This window comes from Aethalodelphis obliquidens, unplaced genomic scaffold (assembly GCF_003676395.1).
Source record: "Aethalodelphis obliquidens isolate GAN/ISIS:26980383/991018 unplaced genomic scaffold, ASM367639v1 scaffold2, whole genome shotgun sequence".
NCBI classification, from domain to species: Eukaryota; Metazoa; Chordata; class Mammalia; order Artiodactyla; family Delphinidae; genus Aethalodelphis; species Aethalodelphis obliquidens.
In genome coordinates this window covers 14,292,726-14,313,692 of record NW_020837946.1, presented here as the reverse complement: position 1 = coordinate 14,313,692, position 20,967 = coordinate 14,292,726, and the positions used below count along the sequence as shown (strand labels likewise).

The 20,967-nt window shown below is 41.2% G+C and overlaps 1 protein-coding gene across 3 annotated transcripts in view; it reads right to left on the bottom strand.

Annotated features, from left to right (window-relative positions):
* Nucleotides 1-765: 765 nt before the first annotated feature.
* The window catches only part of AP1S3 (adaptor related protein complex 1 subunit sigma 3), a 56,976-nt gene continuing 36,774 nt past the window's right edge, over nt 766-20,967 (bottom strand). For all 3 annotated transcript variants that reach the window (XM_027120119.1, XM_027120112.1, XM_027120104.1), the window contains exons 2-5: nt 19,671-19,849; nt 17,458-17,566; nt 8,414-8,551; nt 766-2,806 (exon numbers count right to left, since the gene is read on the bottom strand). In XM_027120119.1, the coding sequence (XP_026975920.1) occupies nt 2,771-2,806; nt 8,414-8,551; nt 17,458-17,566; nt 19,671-19,849 (462 nt within the window). In that variant the 3' untranslated portion in view covers nt 766-2,770. The remainder of the gene's footprint in view (nt 2,807-8,413; nt 8,552-17,457; nt 17,567-19,670; nt 19,850-20,967) is intronic.

Sequence of the window (20,967 nt, the reverse complement as noted above, 5' to 3'; positions counted from 1 at the left end):
CACAGGTTCGAGCCCTGGTCCGGGAAGATCCCACATGCCGCGGAGCAACTAAGCCCGTGTGCCACAATTAATGAGCCTGCACTCTAGAGCCCGCAAACCACAATTATTGAGCCTGCATGCCACAGCTACTTAAGCCCACACGCCTAGAGCCTGTGCTCAGAAACAAGAGAAGCCACCGCAATGAGAAGCCCACGCACCGCAACAAAGAGTAGCCCCCACTCTCCACAACTAGAGAAAGCCTGAGCGCAGCAACGAAGATCCAATGCAGCCAAAAATAAATAAAATAAATAAATTTTTTAAAAAATTCACTTGAGTTATCATAAGAAATGTCAACTTTACATTTGTTAATGAAAGAAAAGGAGTTAGTAGATTTAAAGGGTGGTTGAGTCATTAACTACATGTAAAGAGATCAGATTATCAAAATGTGGGTGAATGGTGAGAAAAAAGCCAATAGGAGCAGAACAATAAATTCTCTTCTCTCATTTGCTGTCACCTGCTTATGAAGTTCCACCTTGATAGGTAATTGTCTAGAAAATGAACAGGTTATATTAGAAGGACTTCACCAAGAATTATGGGTAGCAATTTCAAGCATAAAATCTGATTTAAAAATATATATATATATTCATAAAAACATGCTCAAGTTCCTCAATAAAAAACTAAAAAAATGAAGAGGTTATATTAGAAGGACGTCAACAAGAATTATGGATAGCAATTTCAAGCATAAAATCTGATTTAAAAAAATTATATTCATAAAACACGCTGAAGTTCCTCAATAAAAAACTTAAAAAATTTTATTTGCAAGTTTTTATACAAGTTTAATATTTATTATCTTTCCCTTGGTGGTTTTATTACAATTATATGATATAAAGAAAACATAATGACAATTATATGATATAAAGAAAACATAATGATTATTTTCACCAAAGTCCATGTAAGATGTCCCCCAAATCCCTCAAATTTACCCCAGAGTGCCATATCATTATGTTCACACCATATGTGTGCTGCTGACATAAAGTCTGAGGAGCCCCCGCTATAACTAGACAGTGTCTAATATGGAATTCCCCAGAATATGTGGAGTACATTTGAATGAGATTCAATCAATACCTTCATCCAAAAATGGTGGAGAGCTTCAAAAGAACCAGAAAAACTTACATCAATTTACATAAAGTTTATACAATGTTTTTTAAAATAAAGAGTTCTGCCATATTAAAAAAAAAAAGGCTAAAGCACAAAATCAAAGATCTAAAGTAAACAAAGTGATAAAAATGACAAACTTCAATCTGATGCCCTAATTGTAAATACATGATTAATCTGAGGAAATATTAGATATTAAAAGCCCCATAATTACTTCATATACTAACCTGAAGTTTTTCCTTTTAATAATGGTTATATTTGGGAGTTGGTCAATTTTTCCTCATGTTCTTCCACTCTTGTCTTGCCATCTTTCCCTAAATATGTCTGGCACGATGAATCAAAGAGGACATTTTCCCCTCATGTTGGATTCCCCAACAGCAAGCACACTCTTCTCTTAGGAAGAATACTAGAAGGTCCCTAACCACTGCAACATGATGACATTTGACCTCAAAACTAACATTGAAAATGCACAGGTAAGACATCAAAAGCAGGGCACCAGACAGAACAGTACAAGCTATTTCCCTAGAATGTCTGATCACTTCTACCACCTGGTTATATAGAACTTTCCAGGAAGCATGAATGCGACATAGTCACAATAGTAACAGTCAGCAGCAAATATTTTCTTTGGGAGATGAGGAAAGAAAAAGGAGGCAAGGCACCTACTATATAGGTTGCAATAATATTAAATGCTCCAAGTAAGCCTAATAGACAATGTCTTCAAATATATTAGATATACATGAAAACATACTGGAAACAAAAATCTCTCAAGCAACTAAGGGTGCTTGTAACACAGAAGATTATTAAAATAGTAGTATTAATAAGTACTATTGCTACTGTTATTCATCTTTATTATACTATTTTTATAGTAAGGGAAGTTATAGACACTTTTTCAGATGTCTCAAAACCTTAATAAATACATAGAGTTTGTACAAAACACAACCTTATTGGAATGCCCCTTATATTCAATTAAAAGGTAAAATTAAAACCTCAGCCTAGATAGCAGCTTCCAAGGCATCAAAAACACTTAAGGCCTATACTATCTTTGGTTGTTGTCCTTGATTCCAGCCCTGAAAAATTAATGAATTCAGGACATTAAAATCAGATACACTGTATCTGGACTGAAATTACAGTATTAAGTGTATTTAAAATGTCTAACATCATGTATGAACTCTGAACTATTAACATAATTTTGAATCATTATACAATTTAAAAAGCTAAACATTTAGAAAAAGTATTATTGATATAAGATATACTTTACATTCAAAATCATGGATTATGACAATATAGTTTACATCCTGTCAGTAGAGGACCAAATGCAACAAAACACATTGCAATAAATTTATTTAAATTAGCTCAAAAATATGACATGGAGTTAAAACACTGCAAACAAACATTCAGCCTATTGAGCAATGAAGCAGTTGTTTTAACATCCAAGTAGTCATATACAGTATAATACAGACATGAATAATGATAAATATATTATGTTAAACAATAATTTTTGCTAATTAACAGAAAAATCCCTTTTAAGTTATTTTTGGCATGGTGCCAGAGGCTCTGTCAAATAACTGGATGCAAGGCACTGCTTATTTACAGGTTCACAACATGTAGCACTTGGAGTCTTCAAGTAGATGCATGGTTAAAACGTAGGCTTGTTCATGTATTCTTCCATTGTCTGAAAGAGAACCATATATAAGAGCAATTTTCCCTTAAACCACATCCTTTAGCAGACTGTGAAAATTCTTCATTCTCTTACTCATTTATCTTGCCATTAGAAGAAAGAAGTTTTTGTTTTTGTTTTTGTTTTGGCTGCACCACACAGCTTGTGGGATCTTAGTTCTCTGACCAGGGATTGAACCCAGGCCCACAGCAGTAAAAGTCCAGAGTCCTAACCACTGGACCACCAGGGAATTCCCGAAAAGAAGTTTTTGAAGTGTACATGGTCATAAATCTTTGCATTCTAATCAAGAAAGGTGGTTCAAAGTTTGAGTATAATTTGTATACACATCCATATGGCTGGAATTAAATAACTTTCAACAGAGAAATGGCTAAACTTGACCATAAAAGGAATGTCTGATAAGAGAAATGCTAAAGCAACAGCTGCGAAGCTATCGCTGTTGACTTCAGAAAAATGTGCCTGCTAAAATAACCATGAGGACTACCTCCAGACACAGGTATTAGAGAAATTTGTATAACGTATGTATCGTTACATACATACATAACATATGTATCATTACAGATACAGAACATCTTATTGCCAAGACATAAGGGATAAACAGACCGTAATTCTTAAGAATTTCTTTCATGTAGTTTGAAAAGGCTTTCCTCCAAAGTACATAAATTATGTTTCTTCATCCTCCTCATAACTTACCAAGTTTGCTAACATGCCACAAGGCCCTAATTTTTTCCCAGTACTTTAAAAAAATGTTTAAATGGATTCACAACCACAGGCAGAGTTCAAAGTTACAGTCATGATGCAAGCCCTTTATTATGCATGATGGATGGACTTCCTCTTCTACCCTCTCCTGTTATAAACATATGTTTGTGTAACAAGGCCCTGGGTTGAATCAATCAGGGAGCTCAAGGGGCCAGCCTTTGGTAACACCCCTACCTCTTACATGGAAGTCACAGCGCAACCAGCAATGCTTAACCTGTTCTTAAGCTTGAACCCCAGGAGATGTGATTCACGTGCACCTGCCAGGGAAGACATCGACCAGCGTTGCCCAAAGAGACCGAGATCATGGCTAAGGAAGACTGCTCAGAAGATACTAGGGTTAGAAATCAGGTTTTCTGACTGTGTTCACCAGCTCTACTTAGAACTCCAGTCTTCCTCTGCTGAAAATACTTGTGGTCCACTATCCACACTTTCTTATAAAGCTCTTACACCTCCTGGATGAGCACTGGCCAAGAGAAGCCCACACCTTAAGACCTCTGCCCTGTCTCTCCTCTTACAGATACTGCCCATGTCTGTCAACTTGGCAGGGGTATCACATTGGCCAGGGGCCCATGACTATTTCTTGGTACCTAGACTTTAGCCCATTTAAAAGAGTATACAAAATTACAAATATAAAATTGGGTATGAATTTACTTAGAATGAGAAAAAAATGAGAGTAGATTACAAATTTTTTTTTTTAATTACAAATATCGGGGCTTCCCTGGTGGTGCAGTGGTTGAGAGTCCACCTGCCGATGCAAGGGACACGGGTTCGTGCCCCGGTCCGGGAAGATCCCACGTGCCGCGGAGCGGCTGGGCCCGTGAGCCATGGCCGCTGGGCCTGCGCGTCCGGAGCCTGTGCTCCGCAACAGGAGAGGCCACAACAGTGAGAGGCCCACATACCTCAAAAAAAAAAAATTACAAATATCACAAAATCCAGAACAATAGCAGAATGGTTTCATTCACTAAGTGCCTGACACACTTCTATAATATCTTACATATTCAATAGATGGCCACAAGTTCTTTGCAGCTGAGCTATCTTACCTTTGCAAATTTGACCATATGAGCCTGCAGCCTTAGAAGGGATCTGGGCCAGGAAAGGTCCTGGAGTTGTCACTTCACTGGCTTCACAGTTCATTGGTCTCTAGCTATTGGCACTGCTTCGCACCACCGGATAAGTCAATCTGCCTGAGACTGCGCTGGCTGCCCTTTCTGAGCTGTGCTGTTACGTAGAGTTACATGAGCCAATGACATATGAGGTTGGTACTTTCTTGGGTTTGCCCCTTTAAAGGTTGGAACAGACATTTAAGGCTGGCACAAACTTAAGGATCTCTGCCCTAGCCTTGCACAGGAGGACTAGGGCATCTTGGGGCCCCAGTTGTCTATCCAGCACAGCAGTGTTTCTTGTGCATTCAACACTAGGCATGCTACGAGTTTTTATTGCATTTTAACCTGGTTAAACCACAATGCAATAGCTGTTTAACATGGTTTGTGCTGTTAAGGGTGACAGTATTGGGGTGCACCTAGCCGGCTCTCAGGAATCCGCACATACACATATGAGGTATCCTATTGCTTGATCTAATGAGGTACCATTTGACCCTCCCTTCTTAACTTGCTTTCTTATTCTGTGGTCGGAACATCTTCTGTTTGTCGCCCCCACTGGTGATCCCAAGAATTGCAACCTCTGTATTTAAGGATCACTACCTTATTTCAGAGTTTCTTTTTCCTTCTAATCATTTTTGCACCATTGTCCACAGGTACCTTCAAAATAAGGTACCTCTTAAAGTCATCCCCAACCAATTAAACTGTTCCTTTCTTTCCATATTATCAACATCTAGCCCCGGTACACTCAGAATAAGCTCTGAGCATTTAGGGCTTTAAGACTACGTATCTTCTTACTAAAAATGTAGAGACAGTTTTTTTATTCTAAAAAACTTTTATTGGGTAGAGGTCAGGGAAGAGTTCAGGGCCTACTCTGAGATTTTCAGTTGTGCTAAAAGTAAAAGCAATATTACAAAGGCCTCCCTTAAACTTAAGCAACTGAGTTTGTATTCAATACAAATACATGCTCAGGTCCAAAGGACAGGGAAAAAAGAAAGCAATCATTTTTTCTCTTTATGCAGTTATATTACTTGTGCCTATTCATATGCTCAACTGCTCTGACCAGATACACAAAGCAAACCATATATACAAAGTCAATTTTTCAACCAGCTCCCCAGATGTTCACTGACTTAGCTGAAGTACCAGATCCCGAGAGAACACTGGTAACACTGTTTCTATTTGGCAGGTGTTGTGAATTCAGTGAAAGATTAGAGGGCAGTCATGATACTGCCTGCTCACTATGGGGACACGGCAGCTAAATGGAGGGTCCCCTGAGACCCACCTATCAAGACCTTCCACTCAGTCACCAGCAACACCAGGGAATGACCAATTAATGTTTAATTGTGAAAGGCCTCTCTCTTGAAATAGCAGGCAATACCTGCTTCCCAGATTTAAATGGAACTAGAAGCACCAGATAACCCGCAAGCCCTTTAAAATTCTACTTCCTACAGAGGGGAAATTCAAAATAACCCAGGTGTATCTTGGCCCTAATTCAAGGAGCTTTAATTACTGAAGTGCCCAAGACCCTGTTCAATGTCTCTTTCTCCTATGACGTGATTCCACAGTAAGGACCCTGAGGATAGAATTATAAATAACCCGCTGGCATATTTTAAGAAAGGTAATGTAGAATTTGCAAACCACTGATTTCTCAAGTACCTTGTAAAATTCCCTTCCTGTGTCATTTGGAGACAGCCAAGTGAACATCAGAAAGTTTAAATGCATTTTTTTGAGGTGATAACGCATCTAGAAATAAATGCATCAGCTTCCTAACAGGCAAGCACAGAGGCTCAGGGGTACCCTGTATCCTTCTCGGTATCCATTCACCTGAGGACTGCTTCCCTAGATGGGCAGGAGCTAGTAATCAGCTCAAAGATGTGCCAAAACTGTTGCTCGGAAGTCATGTCTAATGTTTTAGTCACTGAAGCAGGCTCTTATTTCCAAACAGCAGCAAGAATGGCTTTAATGCCAATTTTTTTTTTTTTTTTAACATCTTTATTGGGGTATAATTGCTTTACAATGGTGTGTTAGTTTCTGCTTTATAACAAAGTGAATCAGTTATACATATACATATGTTCCCATATCTCTTCCCTCTTGCGTCTCCCTCCCTCCCACCCTCCCTATCCCACCCCTCCAGGCTGTCACAAAGCACCGAGCCAATATCCCTGTGCCATGCGGCTGCTTCCCACTAGCTATCTACCTTACTACGTTTGTTAGTGTGTATATGTCCATGACTCTCCCTCGCCCCGTCACAGCTCACCCTTCCCCCTCCCCATAACCTCAAGTCCGTTCTCTAGGAGGTCTGCGTCTTTATTCCTGCCTTACCCCTAGGTTCTTCATGACATTTTTTTTTCTTAGATTCCATATATATGTGTTAGCATACGGTATTTGTCTTTTTCTTTCTGACTTACTTCACTGTGTATGACAGACTCTAGGTCTATCCACCTCATTTAATGCCAATTTTTAAAAGACACTTGATAATGCTCTGGAATCTTCTGACCAGCTATCATGAAAATAGAAAGATAGATTCAATGATGCTGTGAGAAGAAGAACCTAGAGGTGGCAGAGCTGGGGTAGAAACCAGGTCCGCAAAGGCATGCTTGAGCAGGGGCTGGTCAGATCATCTCATTTGGGAGGGCAAAGTTCAGTGGGGTGAAGCAACCTTTCTCACAGTGCCCACGGGAGGACTGAAGGGGTTAATGTAGGTACGTTCCGATATTAGGGACAATGCAAATCTGGACTGTATCTACAAGAAAAGCCCCAGTGTATTTTATATAAGTATCACAGAGTCAGGAACATGACCAAATGGCTGCTGCAGGGCCCATTTATCCCTTGACAAGCAAGCCACAGAATTCCCAATTTATTTATGCAAATAAGAGCACACATACAGCCTCCCAGGAAGGTAGGAAATTTTAATTAATATGATGATCGCCATCTTCAATAATAAAGCTCTAGTATCCCTGGCAAGTAAAATAATGATGCATTGCTATTCTCCTCCTTTCCCAGGGCAGCACAGATATTTTAATGAAAGGCTTTTTATACCTCCCATAAAATTATTCTTGAAAAGAATAGCACCAAGTATGTAATCCCTTTTCGATAGTGTGGTATCCTCACTGAAAAGCTCAGACATGAAGAGCAAAGACTCTGGAGCCCAATTACCTGGGTTCAAATCTCTATTCCATGCTTACTAGCTGTGTGACGTTGAGCAGTCATTAAATCTCTCTGTGTCTTAGTTTACTCATCTTTAAAATGAGGGTAACAATATACCTACCTCTTAGAGTTGCTGTGATAATTAAATAAGTTAATACACGTAACTTACTTAGAAACTGCACCCTGGGACTTCCCCGGTGGTCCAGTGGTAAAGAATCCTTCCAATGCAGGGGACTAGGGTTCGATCCCTGGTCGAGGAACTAAGATCCCACACGCCATGCGGCAACTAAGCCTGTGCGCCACAACCACCGAGCCTGCGCGTCTCAACTAGAGCCCGCGTGCTGCAAACTACAGAGCCCATGCGCTCTGGAGCGCACGTGCCACAACGAAAGATCCCGCATGCTGCAACTAAGATCCAATGCAGCCGAAAATTTTAAAAATTAAATAAAAATTAAAAAATAAAGAATTTACCTTAAAAATAAAAACTACCCAGCACAGAGTAAACACCCAGTAAGTGTCAGTCAGTCTATCACCACTACCACCATCGCCATCACAGCACCACCATCATCTTTTCCCAGGGCATGAGAAACTGTGTACTGACCTCCTGTAACATATCAGAATCCTCAATGGCTTTAACAGCAGATTTCTTGGATGTTTCCTGAATTTCTCCACCGATTATAAACTCATCCAGGATAAAATAAGCCTTTTCAAAATTAAAGATAATATCTAGCTCGCAGACCTGGTAAGACAAAAATGAATATTTTGATAAACTTGCAGTAGTATCAGGGGAAACATGGGCCAGTGATTCAAGCTTTTCAACAGTGACACCCATGTGGCACACCAAAGATAAAAATATCAGATGGTATTTTAAAGCCAGAAAAGTAGAACTATGGAAATCCAGGCCCTGAATAAAAGTAAAACCACATTCTATTAAAGCTGAGCATGTCCTTAGATAATACTGTTTAATGTCACAACGGGAAATTTGAGACTCAGTCCAGGAGTGAAGCTGCCCAGCTCACCTCTCCATCCGCACAGATAAAAGCTGAGCCGCCACTGCGTTTCAGGCACGAGGGCAGTGCTTCGTTGCTCCGGCCCTCTGGTCTGTAAATTTGGCTTTAGAACTCTCAGAAGCTCATTCTTCAGAGGCAAATTAGCTCAATTGTGTTATTTTTTCTCAAAATTATGTCCCAGGCCGGTGCTTCTCAAACTACAGAGTATATCCCAATCACCCAGAAAGCTCATTGAAACACACACTACTGGGCCCTACCCTGGAGTTTCCGATTCAGTAGGTCTGGGTAAAGCCCGACAGTTTGAACTTCGCATGGGTTCCCAGGTGATGCGAATGATGCTGGTGTGGGGACCACACGTCGAGAACCGCTACCACTGTCACAGACCAAAGCAGGGTCTGATAGATTTGGTTAAATGTAGCAAGTAGCAAGACCACTCCCCAAAATGCAAATAAGGCTCAATTCCAATGTTTCAACCAGACAGCCACTCAGGCACCATCCCGGCTGTTTCCCTTCTCATATATTCCTCAACTCTCGCTTTCCATACCTTACGGAAGGTCTGCTCACTGAAAGTTTTCAGTCCTCTCCCACCTTTATGGCTCAGCGGCATCTGATACACTTCACCCAACCCTTGCTTGAAAATCTGCTCTTGCTTACGCCCTGATGTTGGCAATACCACTCAGTGCCCGTTTTCCTCCTCCATCTCTGATGGTCCTTCTCAGGTTCCTTGGACGATTTATCTGCCCCCCGAAACTTGCATTCATTTAAGAAGTATTTACAAAATGCTTGGGACACATCAATCAGCAAAACAAACATCTCTGCAGCAGGATGCTTACATTCTAGGGACCCACCTTCTTCCTAAAGACTGGTGCTTCCCAAGAGAGCCTCTTCTCTTTGCAACACATACATTCTCCTAGATGATCTCATTGATGCTCTACAGCTGGGTCTTCCATGCAGGTGGCTTAACGAAGTGAGGTCTTTATCTAGGCCTGATCTCTCTCTGCAGCGCTAATCCAATATTTTCATCCACTAACCAGAAATTTCTGTCTGGATATTCCTCAGTCTACATCCCCATATTCCAAACTGCATCAAGCATATTCTTTTCCCTTTAGTCCCTGTTTTGCTTAGTAGCTGCAAGCTCTATCTCCTGGCGCAATCTAATTCATTCTACAGTTCAGCTTAAGTTCCCCTCCCTCTCATTCCTCTCTCCCCCTTGATCTCATGCCTCTCAAATTTGATCACCAATTTCTATGGATTCCATCTTGTAAATAAACCCCTAACCTCTTGTCCATTTTCGCCGCTACTCAGGCCTGCAACGTCTCTCGCTTGGGAGAGACGCTTGGTGCTGCAGTGACTTTCTAGGTGGTGTCTACCCACGTGAGGCCAATGACCACTAGCACTTTGCTAAAATGCTGATCTGGGTCCTTTCCTGGGTGAGGTCTTCTGTTCAGGACAGTTTTGATTCCTCAGCATGGCATATAGGAATCTTCACTGCCCAGCTCTCTGGCTTCCTGTGCTGGTACCCACACCATGCTAAAGCTACACATTCCACAAACTCACGCCGTTCTTTCATGCCTTTACCCTTTGCACATTCCAGAAATTCCTGGAATGTTCCAAATGTCTTTTCCTTTATTCTGCTGGCAAAATCAGACTCCTTTTTCAAGGCCAAATTCAAAAGGTATGAGCACAATGATTCCCCCAAATCCTCTTTTCTCACATAGAGATTCTGCATCACTTCCTTCGTGTTCTCTGACATCTTGTGTGCCCAAGTATGCGCTTACTTATCGATCACTTCCCCTTGTAGTGTGAGCTCAGGTACAGAAATTGTCTTAGTCATCCATATACCTCTGGAACCTGGCACGCAGCAGGATGCAATAAATGTTCTCAGGATAAATGAGTGAGTCGGCCACCACACAGGCCTTATTTTTATGATGCTGGGGACTAATGGCTTCCCAGATCGACAATCCTATGACTTGACATACAATGGATGTCAATATTTTAACAAATTGCTCCATATATTTAGGATTTAGGTCAATAGACTTGCAGACTCTCCAAGGAAAATGGTTTATATTGACAGATCCAACTGAATCTAGAAGCATAAGAACAAATAAGTACAAAACCACTGTGATAAATGGCCACCTAAGAAAAACTAATCTAATGAATCTGCAAAGGGTGTGGTCTCTTCATTCATTAGAAAACAGCATCAAATCAACACGTCTGTGTGTGCGTGTGTATACACACACACACAGCTAATTTCCCCCTCCCTACAGGGTCTGTCTCTTTCTCTCTCTCTCTCTCTCTCTCTCTCTCCACACATACACATACACACACATATATGTGTAAAACCAGTTGAAAATAAGAGTCTATTCACTGGGACATGATACTATAATCCAGGACTTCCCCAGAACTTTAGGGTTCCCTCTGGAGAACAACCATCAGAAAAAGGATGGCATCATAAAAGGAAATATTCTCAGCTTATAAACCCTTTTATTTCTAGAACACTCACTCCAGAAATTTGAATGAGACTAGAAGTGAGCTTCCCAGGCAAAAAGGTAGAGATCAGAGTACAGGTTAAAAGTACAACAATGGATTGGGAATAATATTTGCAACATATATAACAGAAAGGAAAGCACAGTCTCCATGATATAGAAAGGATTCTCACGAATCCCTGAGACAAACACCACAACATAAAAAATCAAAGAAAGGCTGTCAAGAAGCAATTAATAGACAAGGCAAGAAATGGAAAAGGCCAATGCACACCTAATAATATATACAGCCTCACTAGTAATCAGAAAAATGCAAATTGAATTAATGACCATCTGACTATTAAGAAGAGATAATATCCATTCCTGGTTAAGCGTATGGATAAACAGGTACTCGCACTCACTGTTGGTGGAATTTGTAAATTTTACAAGCATTTTGAAGGCTCAAACTGTAGTGTCCATCAGTTTTAAATGTACAAATCCTTTGAGCCAATAATTCCACAAGGAATTTATTCCTATGCTATACCCAAACCAGGGCATAATAATGTATATTAATAACAAGGATGATGGCAGCATCATTTATAATAAAAATTGGAAACAACTCAAAAATCCAGCCATAATGGAATTGCTTAAATAAAGTATGGTCTACCCCTATTGTGTATCGTATTATATACCATGGGAATTCTATGCATAAAGTTGGAAAGAATGAAGTAGATTTCCATGGATAGACATGGAAATAGCTCTAAGATAGACTGGTAAGGGGAACAAAAGAAAGTTGCAGAATAATATGTATAATACAATACCATTTTTTTATTTAAAAAACTGTATATGTCTAGAAGGATATGTAAAAATATGTATGATTTTGCAATTTTAAACAATATAGATAAACAGAAAGAAAGCACAGTAGATTAGACATTCATGCACATTAAAGAAGGTACAAGAAGTAAGCAGTTACCAGAGATCAGAAGAGGTGGGAAGTCAGGATTTATAGTAGCAAGAGCTGGGGAACCCCAGAGTTCAAGGCAGGTGTAGACCAGGAATCCAGGACAGACAGGAACCTCATGAGAAGAAACGAGCAACCAGAATCCTGCAAAGTGAACTTGACAGATACTAATGCAAGTTCTCTGGGAACTTCTCATACCCCACTCTCCACTCTCCTACCAGCAAGCCATCCCCAAGGCTGTAGGGCTCGCCAGTGGCCACGGGGCAATTACTTTACTGCACCTAGTTTCAAGGGGTAGGGATAAGGGATAAGGTTAGGTAATATGCAAAGCCAGATACACACACACACACACACACACACACACACACACACACACACCTTGATTATACAGTTACTATCTCCAGATCATAAGGGAAATGGCTACACAAGTTCTACTGGCCGAATAGAGAATGTTACAAACAAGCAAGTCATTCATATACAGCAACTTCAAAATACTATTCTATTTGCTATTGAGTCTAACCCCGAGGGGTTATTGTACCTGAGAGTAAGAAGAGAAAACACCTCAGAACCTGAGACATAATGTAGATTTCTTCAGCTACTGTCTAATTACTCAAATACTACTTCTAATTCTACCTTCAGGGCACTGCCCCAGTATATCAGAAATGTACCCTTGATGCTCAGATGACTGCAGTCCATCTAATTACGCAAAAGCACATGGCTTCTGTGTTAATAAACACATGAGCCTCTTTCCTTATTTTTTCTCATTTTCTCATGTCTCTCTATTCTGGAAGAAAGCTTATAAAAGGAAAAAAACAGTGGTAATTTAATCTTACCTTTGATCTCCTAGCCTTGTGTTTACTACAATTTTACTACAATTTGGCTTGAGGGACTTCTGTTATAGCATAATACATGGTGTAGTGAGATTATTTCTGGCATTTAAATAACTAAATCTTTTTGGATAGAATTTAAGAAGGACCTTCCCTTACTGAATTCTGTTCTAAAGTAAGTACAAAAAGTTCAAGTTATGTACAGCAAATGCATAAAAGGATGTATAAAATAATGCAAAGTACAGTTACATAGCGATTGACAGTTTATAAGTATTGTTAATTATACTGTCTTTGATCCTCATAATAGCCCCCATGACATTAGCAGAGTAAATATTTCTATTCAACTTTTTGAATATCATTTTTCTTATCTGTGAAATAGAGATCTATGATGAGTCAAATCATGGGTTTGGTGAGAAAGCCAGCTGACACCAGGATCCAGCAGGACACAGAGCACCCCTCCCCTGACAACAAGAAAACTCCCTGAATCAAGACAGAACCTCTCAGGCTTCCCTGGTGGTGCAGTGGCTGACAGTCTGCCTGCCAATGCAGGGGACACGGGTTCGTGCCCCCCAGGAGCCCACATGCCGCAGAGCGGCTGGGCCCCGTGAGCCATGGCCACTGAGCCTGCGCGTCTGGAGCCTGTGCTCCGCAATGGGAGAGGCCACAGCAGTGAGAGGCCCGCATACTGCAAAAAAACAAACAAAAAAAAAGACAGAACCTCTCCAGCACAGCAACCTCTGCACTGTCCGGTGCATCAGTAAAACCTCACATAACAGCCTGTAATGGGAAAATATGGCAGGTGTCGAAGTCCTCAAACTGACCCTTACCTACTCTGAGACTCTGAGGCATTGCCTCTTAGCCTCTATAAACTGGGCTTCATGCTGCTTACTGAAGACCGAAAGATTAACTAGTTAATCCTTGTAAATCTCCTGGGAATTGAAAAGTGCTAAAAATAAATAAATAAATTAGTAGCCAGAGATTTTGATTTATCTGTCATAGGAAGGTAATATTTTCTAGTCTTACGAGAAACTCAGTACAGAGTTTTTTCCTGGGATAACATAAGGCCAAATTCAAGGAAACCTTCAGGATTAACACAAGAGGAAAAGAAAACCAAAGAGAAAGATATCATTCCTGAGACAATAAGAATTGTCATAAGAATGTCATAAGAATCAGTATTGCTGGGCTTACTCATCACAGTTAATTAATAAGAATTGAACATGTACTGGGCAGAGAGGCTTGAACTGCTCTTAGCTGCTCTTAGCTTAATGAAAGATTCACTGAACTTTTTTAGTGAATAAATTTTGGTCCATGACAAAGACAGAGCTTCTAAAGGTATGCCAAAACAGGATGAAAAATTAATAATATTAGAGAAATAGGAATGCATCCTGATTCTGCTGACACTTTAACTGGGCTTAGAATTAGGGAAGTTGATTCAGATTCTCTTGAGAAAGCAATGTGTTCTGAAATATCTGATATTTGGTCAGATAAGATTGAGATAAAATTCAATCCCAATTCACATGATCACAGTTGGATAAATCTAAGAAAACACAACAGGTCAAACCAGAGTGCGGAAATGAGGGGGGAAAGGCAGGCTATGGGAATCTCTGGGCCTCAGGAGATCTCTTTCAGGGCTTTGCTAAAGGCCAAGTCTGCGGTTTATTTCAAAAGAAAGTACTGCAATGTCAGAATTCCTCTGAAAAATTGAAAGCATAAAATTAAATAATCTCAGGTTTGAAAACTTGCCACTATATATTTGCAAATCTCTCTTTTAAAAAATGAAAATAAACTTGGTGAACCAGGAGAAAGCAAAAGAAAAATGGTCTTTTTTTTTTTTTTTTTGGCGGTACGCGGGCCTCTCACTGCTGTGGCCTCTCCCGTTGCGGAGCACAGGCTCCAGACGCGCAGGCTCAGCAGCCATGGCTCACGGGCCCAGCCGCTCCGCAGCATGTGGGATCCTCCCGGATCGGGGCACGAACCCGTGTCCCCTGCATCCGCAGGCGGACTCTCAACCACTGCGCCACCAGGGAAGTCCTGTCTTATTATTTCTATACGCTGACCAGCAAACTGAAATCTCTGAAGCAATATTTAGGTCTTATAACATAACTTAAAAAAAAAAAAAAAAAAAAAAAAAAGAAGAATCAAAGAGAGGGAGAGAGGGAGGGAAAATTATTTCAGAAACCTTTCAGGTACTCATCCTTGTGAAAACTGTTGCAACAAACCTGACAAAACCTTAACCAATACTTCAACTGCTGTTCATTCCATTATATAGAATACAGTACAGAAAACTCTACGGAAAGCAAATTCTCTTAACAGCATTTAATAAAAAAACTTCAGAGGGCTTCCCTGGTGGTTCAGTGATTGAGAGTCCACCTGCCGATGCAGGGGACACGGGTTCGTGCCCTGGTCCAGGAAGATTCCACATGCCGCGGAGTGGCTGGGCCCGTGAGCCATGGCCACTGAGCCTGCGCGTCCGGAGCCTGTGCTCCGCAATGGGAGAGGCCACAACAGTGAGAGCCCCGCGTACCGCAAAAAAAAAAAAAAAAAAAAATCATCAGTGAGCCAGGAAATAGGGAAGAGAGTATTACTGAGAAGAAAACATTTTCCTAATCCACTGATTCATTTCTTGAGACTGTGAACTAGATAAAATACTTCTGGAACATTCTCTAAAATCTGGCCCAGAGCTGGTTCCAAGGGCTGAAAAAACGAACAAATAAGTCCCAGGTCATGATCTAGAGATACTCGCAATTTGGTGGTCAGGCAAATCCTGTACAAGTTGAGGATAATACAAGGCTGCTCCATGTTGCTGGAGCACTGGATATGTCAGGGATAAAAAGACAGAGAAGTGAGAAGGTTGGAGCAGTGGTCTGGGACCAATGTTTACAATGAGTAAATGCCAAGCTAAGAAATTTGAATTGTATTCATTAAAGATGGAGGAGAGTGACCGAATGTCACCAGAGATCTGTGCATTGGAAGGACAATGCTAACAGACAGGCCAGGAAAGGCAAGCAGAGATGAGCCCAGAGGCAGAAAGGGGGAGAGATGAGGTTTAAAGGAAAAGCAAAACTGTAATCCCAAGTAAAACTATACTAGTGAGAGTGAAAGGAGATGAATTTTCGTCCAATTTGAATAGACAGAGGCAGACTTAAGTAAAGGGTGGAGAAATATGTAAGGAACACTGTCCTTCTGCGTTGAGAGATCCTAGGACGTCATAATTTCAAGCACAAGACTGAACAGGTTTTCAGGAGCTAATTTTCAGTTCGTGTCACGTTAAGACTGAGGTGAGCGTGAGAAGCCCAGTGAACAGCATCATCAGCAAAGTGAAGAAGAGTCATCTGGTGATGGATTTCCAGGAGACAGAGTCTAGTAGACACACAGGAGAGAAGAAAGAAGGAGCAGGAGGGCATTTAGGGGGCAGGGGGAGGGAGGGAGCTGGGGAAGAGACCAAGTTGGGGCCTTCAAAAACACAGGATGGGGCCTCCCCGGTGGCGCAGTGGTTGACAGTCCTGCTGCTGAGGCAGGGGACACGGGTTCGTGCCCCGGTCCGGGAAGATCCCACATGCCGTGGAGCGGCTGGGCCCGTGAGCCGTGGCCGCTGAGCCTGCGCGTCCGGAGCCTGTGCTCCACAGCGGGAGAGGCCGCAGTAGTGAGAGGCCCGCGTACTGCAAAAAAAAAACCCAAAAAACAAAAAAACAGGATGAGAATTAGCAGAACTCAGTGTCAGGGCAAAATAAAGAGGAGCGGATTTAAAGAAAGCATTGCACTGAGCAAGGGTCCAGTGCTGCAGAGAGGTTAGGCAGGTGAAGATTAAAGCAGCATCACTGGTGTTGACCATTATGATTTCCTTGGAGGAGTAAAGGTGAAGCCAAGCCGTAAGCTGCCGCAGAGTGAATGTGTTCTGGGGATCAGGGCACCTCGTAGAGTGTATTGCTTGGCAGTAAATGCATGGAGATTGAATAGCAATGTGAAGGAAAAGGATTTTGGTTTTGTTTGTCTGGTGGTGTTTTTTTTTCTTATGTATAAATAATATTAAAGAACCCTTGGAGCTTAGTAAAAGAAACCAGAGAGAGGATAAAAAGGCACAACAGAAAAGAGAAGACAGTCAGTGGGGAGTAAAGGACAAAATATCAAGGAATCCTTCACAATTAAATTCTAGTGTCTAGTGTGGCTGTGGTCTGGACATACACACACCACCTGCCTCTGGAAAGCTCTGGATCTTCCATTTACTAAGAATTACAGGAAAGGGGGAAAGCGTTGCATTCTGATTCTCGGCGCAAATGCAGTTCATATTTTAGACTTGAGAGAGAAAAGGAATGTGAAAACAGACAGAACTGAAGTCGGAGCTGGGGTGGAGACTGACTCATTCTACAGACCAGGACACCACTTACATTTCCAAAGTATTTGTCCAGCAACTCCACATAACGATGCACAGTCTCTAGTGTCAAGAGCTCATTGTCCTGATTTTCTACTGCACAGCAAAAATATAAACTAGCATACCTTGAAAAGAAAAGAAGATAACATAAAATATAATGACACATTACACAACCTGAAGATGGTTTTTTCCATGAATATGCAGTTACCGCTTCCTCTCCAGGGATTCCTCCTGTCCACATCCAAGAGGGAAATCATTATTCATCATACCCAATAGCCTCCCAAAATGTAAAATAGAATATATAAAAAAGATGGTGGGGATTGGGTTATTTCTGTTAATTATGTGAAAGGTCCTCAAAACTTTACCTTAAGGAGCTGTGATCAGGGGACACAGAGTCCTTTGACCCATGGTAATCAGGGTGCCTGTTCATGCCCCTCCCTGGATTGTGAATTGTCCTTTCTAAACTCCAGAGCCCTGACCAAGGGGCCCAGGGGCCCACGTGCCCACCCTCTTACTTCATACTGTAGTGTGTCTCTTCATACTGTACTGTACTATAGTGTGTCTTACTTCATACTGTACTGTAGTGTGCCTCCCATCCTCAGCTTATCAAGTCCTCCCCCCGTCACGTGTGTTTCTTCTGCCTAATACCCTCCTCACCCCATACATGTGGCTCACTCCTCCTTCTCCTGTAGCCCGGAGCTTGGATGTCCTCTCCTCCAGGAAATCTCTGTCCTCTCTGACTGCACTGGAGGCCCCTGCTATGCATTCCTGTGCCTCCCTCACAGAGCATCCAGAGCTCTTCATTCCGTATTTCATGGCCTGTCTCCCCCCCACTAAGTCAATGGCTTCCCAAAGGCAGGTACTGAGTCTGCGTTGTTTACCCAGTAGTCATAGATAGCTGTTGAGAGAACTGCTGAAGCCTATTCTTCAGGTAATGGTTTAAATCACAATTGAGCCCCAAGTTGTAGAAACCAGGCAGAGAGTAGGGACAAGCCTTTTGTCGGCAAGGATTTCCTGGGACTCTGTCTTTCTATCCCTGGGATGCTTATTACTATAAGGGCCTTTGCTGACGTCTCCCACGATGCTAGTACGAAAAGTTTTGACCTTGGGCCCAGCAAGAGAAGCTTGGTCCAGGCACTTCCTGGTAATTTACTCCATTGAATACAGCCTTTGATGTTACCTCTGTCTTTCCCCATCCAGTTTTATAAACACACCTTGTGAGAGCCTTTCTAATGTGTGTTTTCCCTCTGAAAGTTGCAGTATGATGTTGGATGCAGGGCCAGATCGGCTGTGTTCTGGTCCTGGTTTAGGCATCAGTTATCTGGGTCTTTATGAGCAAAATGACTTTACCTCTCAGGGCCTTAGTTTTCTCACCTAGAAATTGAGGTCCCTTTCTAGTATGGTCTTGCCATGGCAAGTAGGTACAGTAAAGAGAGGATATACTGTCTTTAAAGTCAGAAAAATCTGGATTTGAATCCTGGCTCTGCTGATTACCACTCAATTACTGTGACTGGGGACTAATTACTTAAACTCTCTGCAGCTTCAGTTTCCTCTCTGCAAACGTGAATAATAAAGAGCTGCCCATCTCTCTATCTTGTTAACCTTTTTTCTATAGCATTTGTTACTAACTGAAACTGTTTTGTTTGCTTAACAGACGAATAAGTTCCAAGAGAGCAGGAATGTTCTGTGTCCTGTTTGCTACCGTATGCACAGTCATTAGAACAGTGCTGGAAATACAATAGATGCTCATAATTTCTTTCTTTTTTTTTTTTTTTTTGGCTGTACGCGGGCCTCTCCCGTCGCAGAGCACAGGCTCCGGACGCGCAGGCTCAGCGGCCATGGCTCACGGGCCCAGCCGCTCCGCGGCATGTGGGATCTTCCCGGACCGGGGCACGAACCCGCGTCCCCTGCATCGGCAGGCGGACTCTCAACCACTGTGCCACCAGGGAAGCCCCGATGCTCATAATTTCTTGAATGCATGTGTACATTATCAACACATAAATTAAGTATCTAGAATAAGTATCTAGAATCCGTCCTGGCATATGGAAAGCCTTTCAATAAATGAGAGTTCTCTTCTATTTAGTCTACTGGTACAGTAGACTGTACTGTATGGCCTCCAGCCTTCACAGATTTCAGTAAATGATAGAATTGGTGTTGCAATCTAAAATGCTCGGGACTCAACAAACTAAAGAGTAATAAGAAATTCAGTTCTCATGAAGTTACTCACACCTTTTATAAACAAGTTTTAGCTCCTTCCAGTCAACAAAACTGCTTGTCCTCTGACCACGAGAGAGAATAATCTGAACAATTTCCCGGGTGATCTTTTTCCTTTCCTTGTCAGGGAGAGTAGTGTACCATTTCTGCAGCCGTAATTTCCCTTGTCGACTGAAGAGCAATATGAAATGAATCTAGAACAAATAAAGGGAGAGGAAAAAAGACAGAATTTGGTCAGCCAAATCATTCTACCATAGATATTAAAATACAGCAGCAGGGTTTACAAAGGATTATTCTGAACCGAGGAAAAAAATAATTACCAGCATGAAAACTATCCTCTCTGACAATTACATTTAACCCCAAAAGAACAAAGAAATGCACACACCACAAACATAGCTTATTTATACTATAGGAGAGAGATAAGTTTTCTTTTACGAGTCACAAACTCATATTGAGAAAAAAATATATCAAGGCAGAATAGAACTCTTTTGAGAAAATATTAAATTCTTCCTTCACAAGCCAAAAAAAAGTTAAAAACATTAGAAGGGTTTACTTTAAAAATTATACTCTTGCTTCATATCACAAGTATAGAAGCCAAATGATAATATAGACATAAAGTAGAGAAGTAAGGGAAGGAAATAAGGATGAAGCAAGGGGGAAAAGTGAGAAAACTAGAAGGGGACCATATTCTAATTTTTTAATAAAAATTATATATATATTTCAGATGTACAACATGATGACTTGGTATACACATACATGGTGAAGTGATTACTATAGTCAAGCTAATTAACATATTATCTCCTCACACAGTTCTCAGTTTTTGTGTATGATGACAGCACCTGAAATATACTCTTAGCAAATTTCCTGCATTCAATATAGTATCATCAACTATAGTCAGCATGCTGTACACCAGATCTCTAGATTTAGTCATCTTACATAACTGCAACTTTGTTCCCATTGACCAACATCTCCCCATTTCTCCCACCTCCCCATCCCTTGTAACCATGGTTCTACTCTCTGCTTCTGTGAGTTTGATGCTTTTAGATTCCACATGTAAGTAAGATCATGTAGTATCTGTCTTTCTGTGCCTGTCTTATTTCATTTAGCATGATGTCTTCTAGGTTCATCCACATTGTTACAAATTACAGGATTTCCTTCTTTCTAAGGCTGAATAATATTCCATTGTATGTGTACGTACGTATGTATACACATACACACAGCATACTTTCTTTATCCATTCATCTGTCAATGGACACTCAGGTTGATTACATGTCTTAGCTATTGTGAATAACACTGCAATGAACATGGGAGC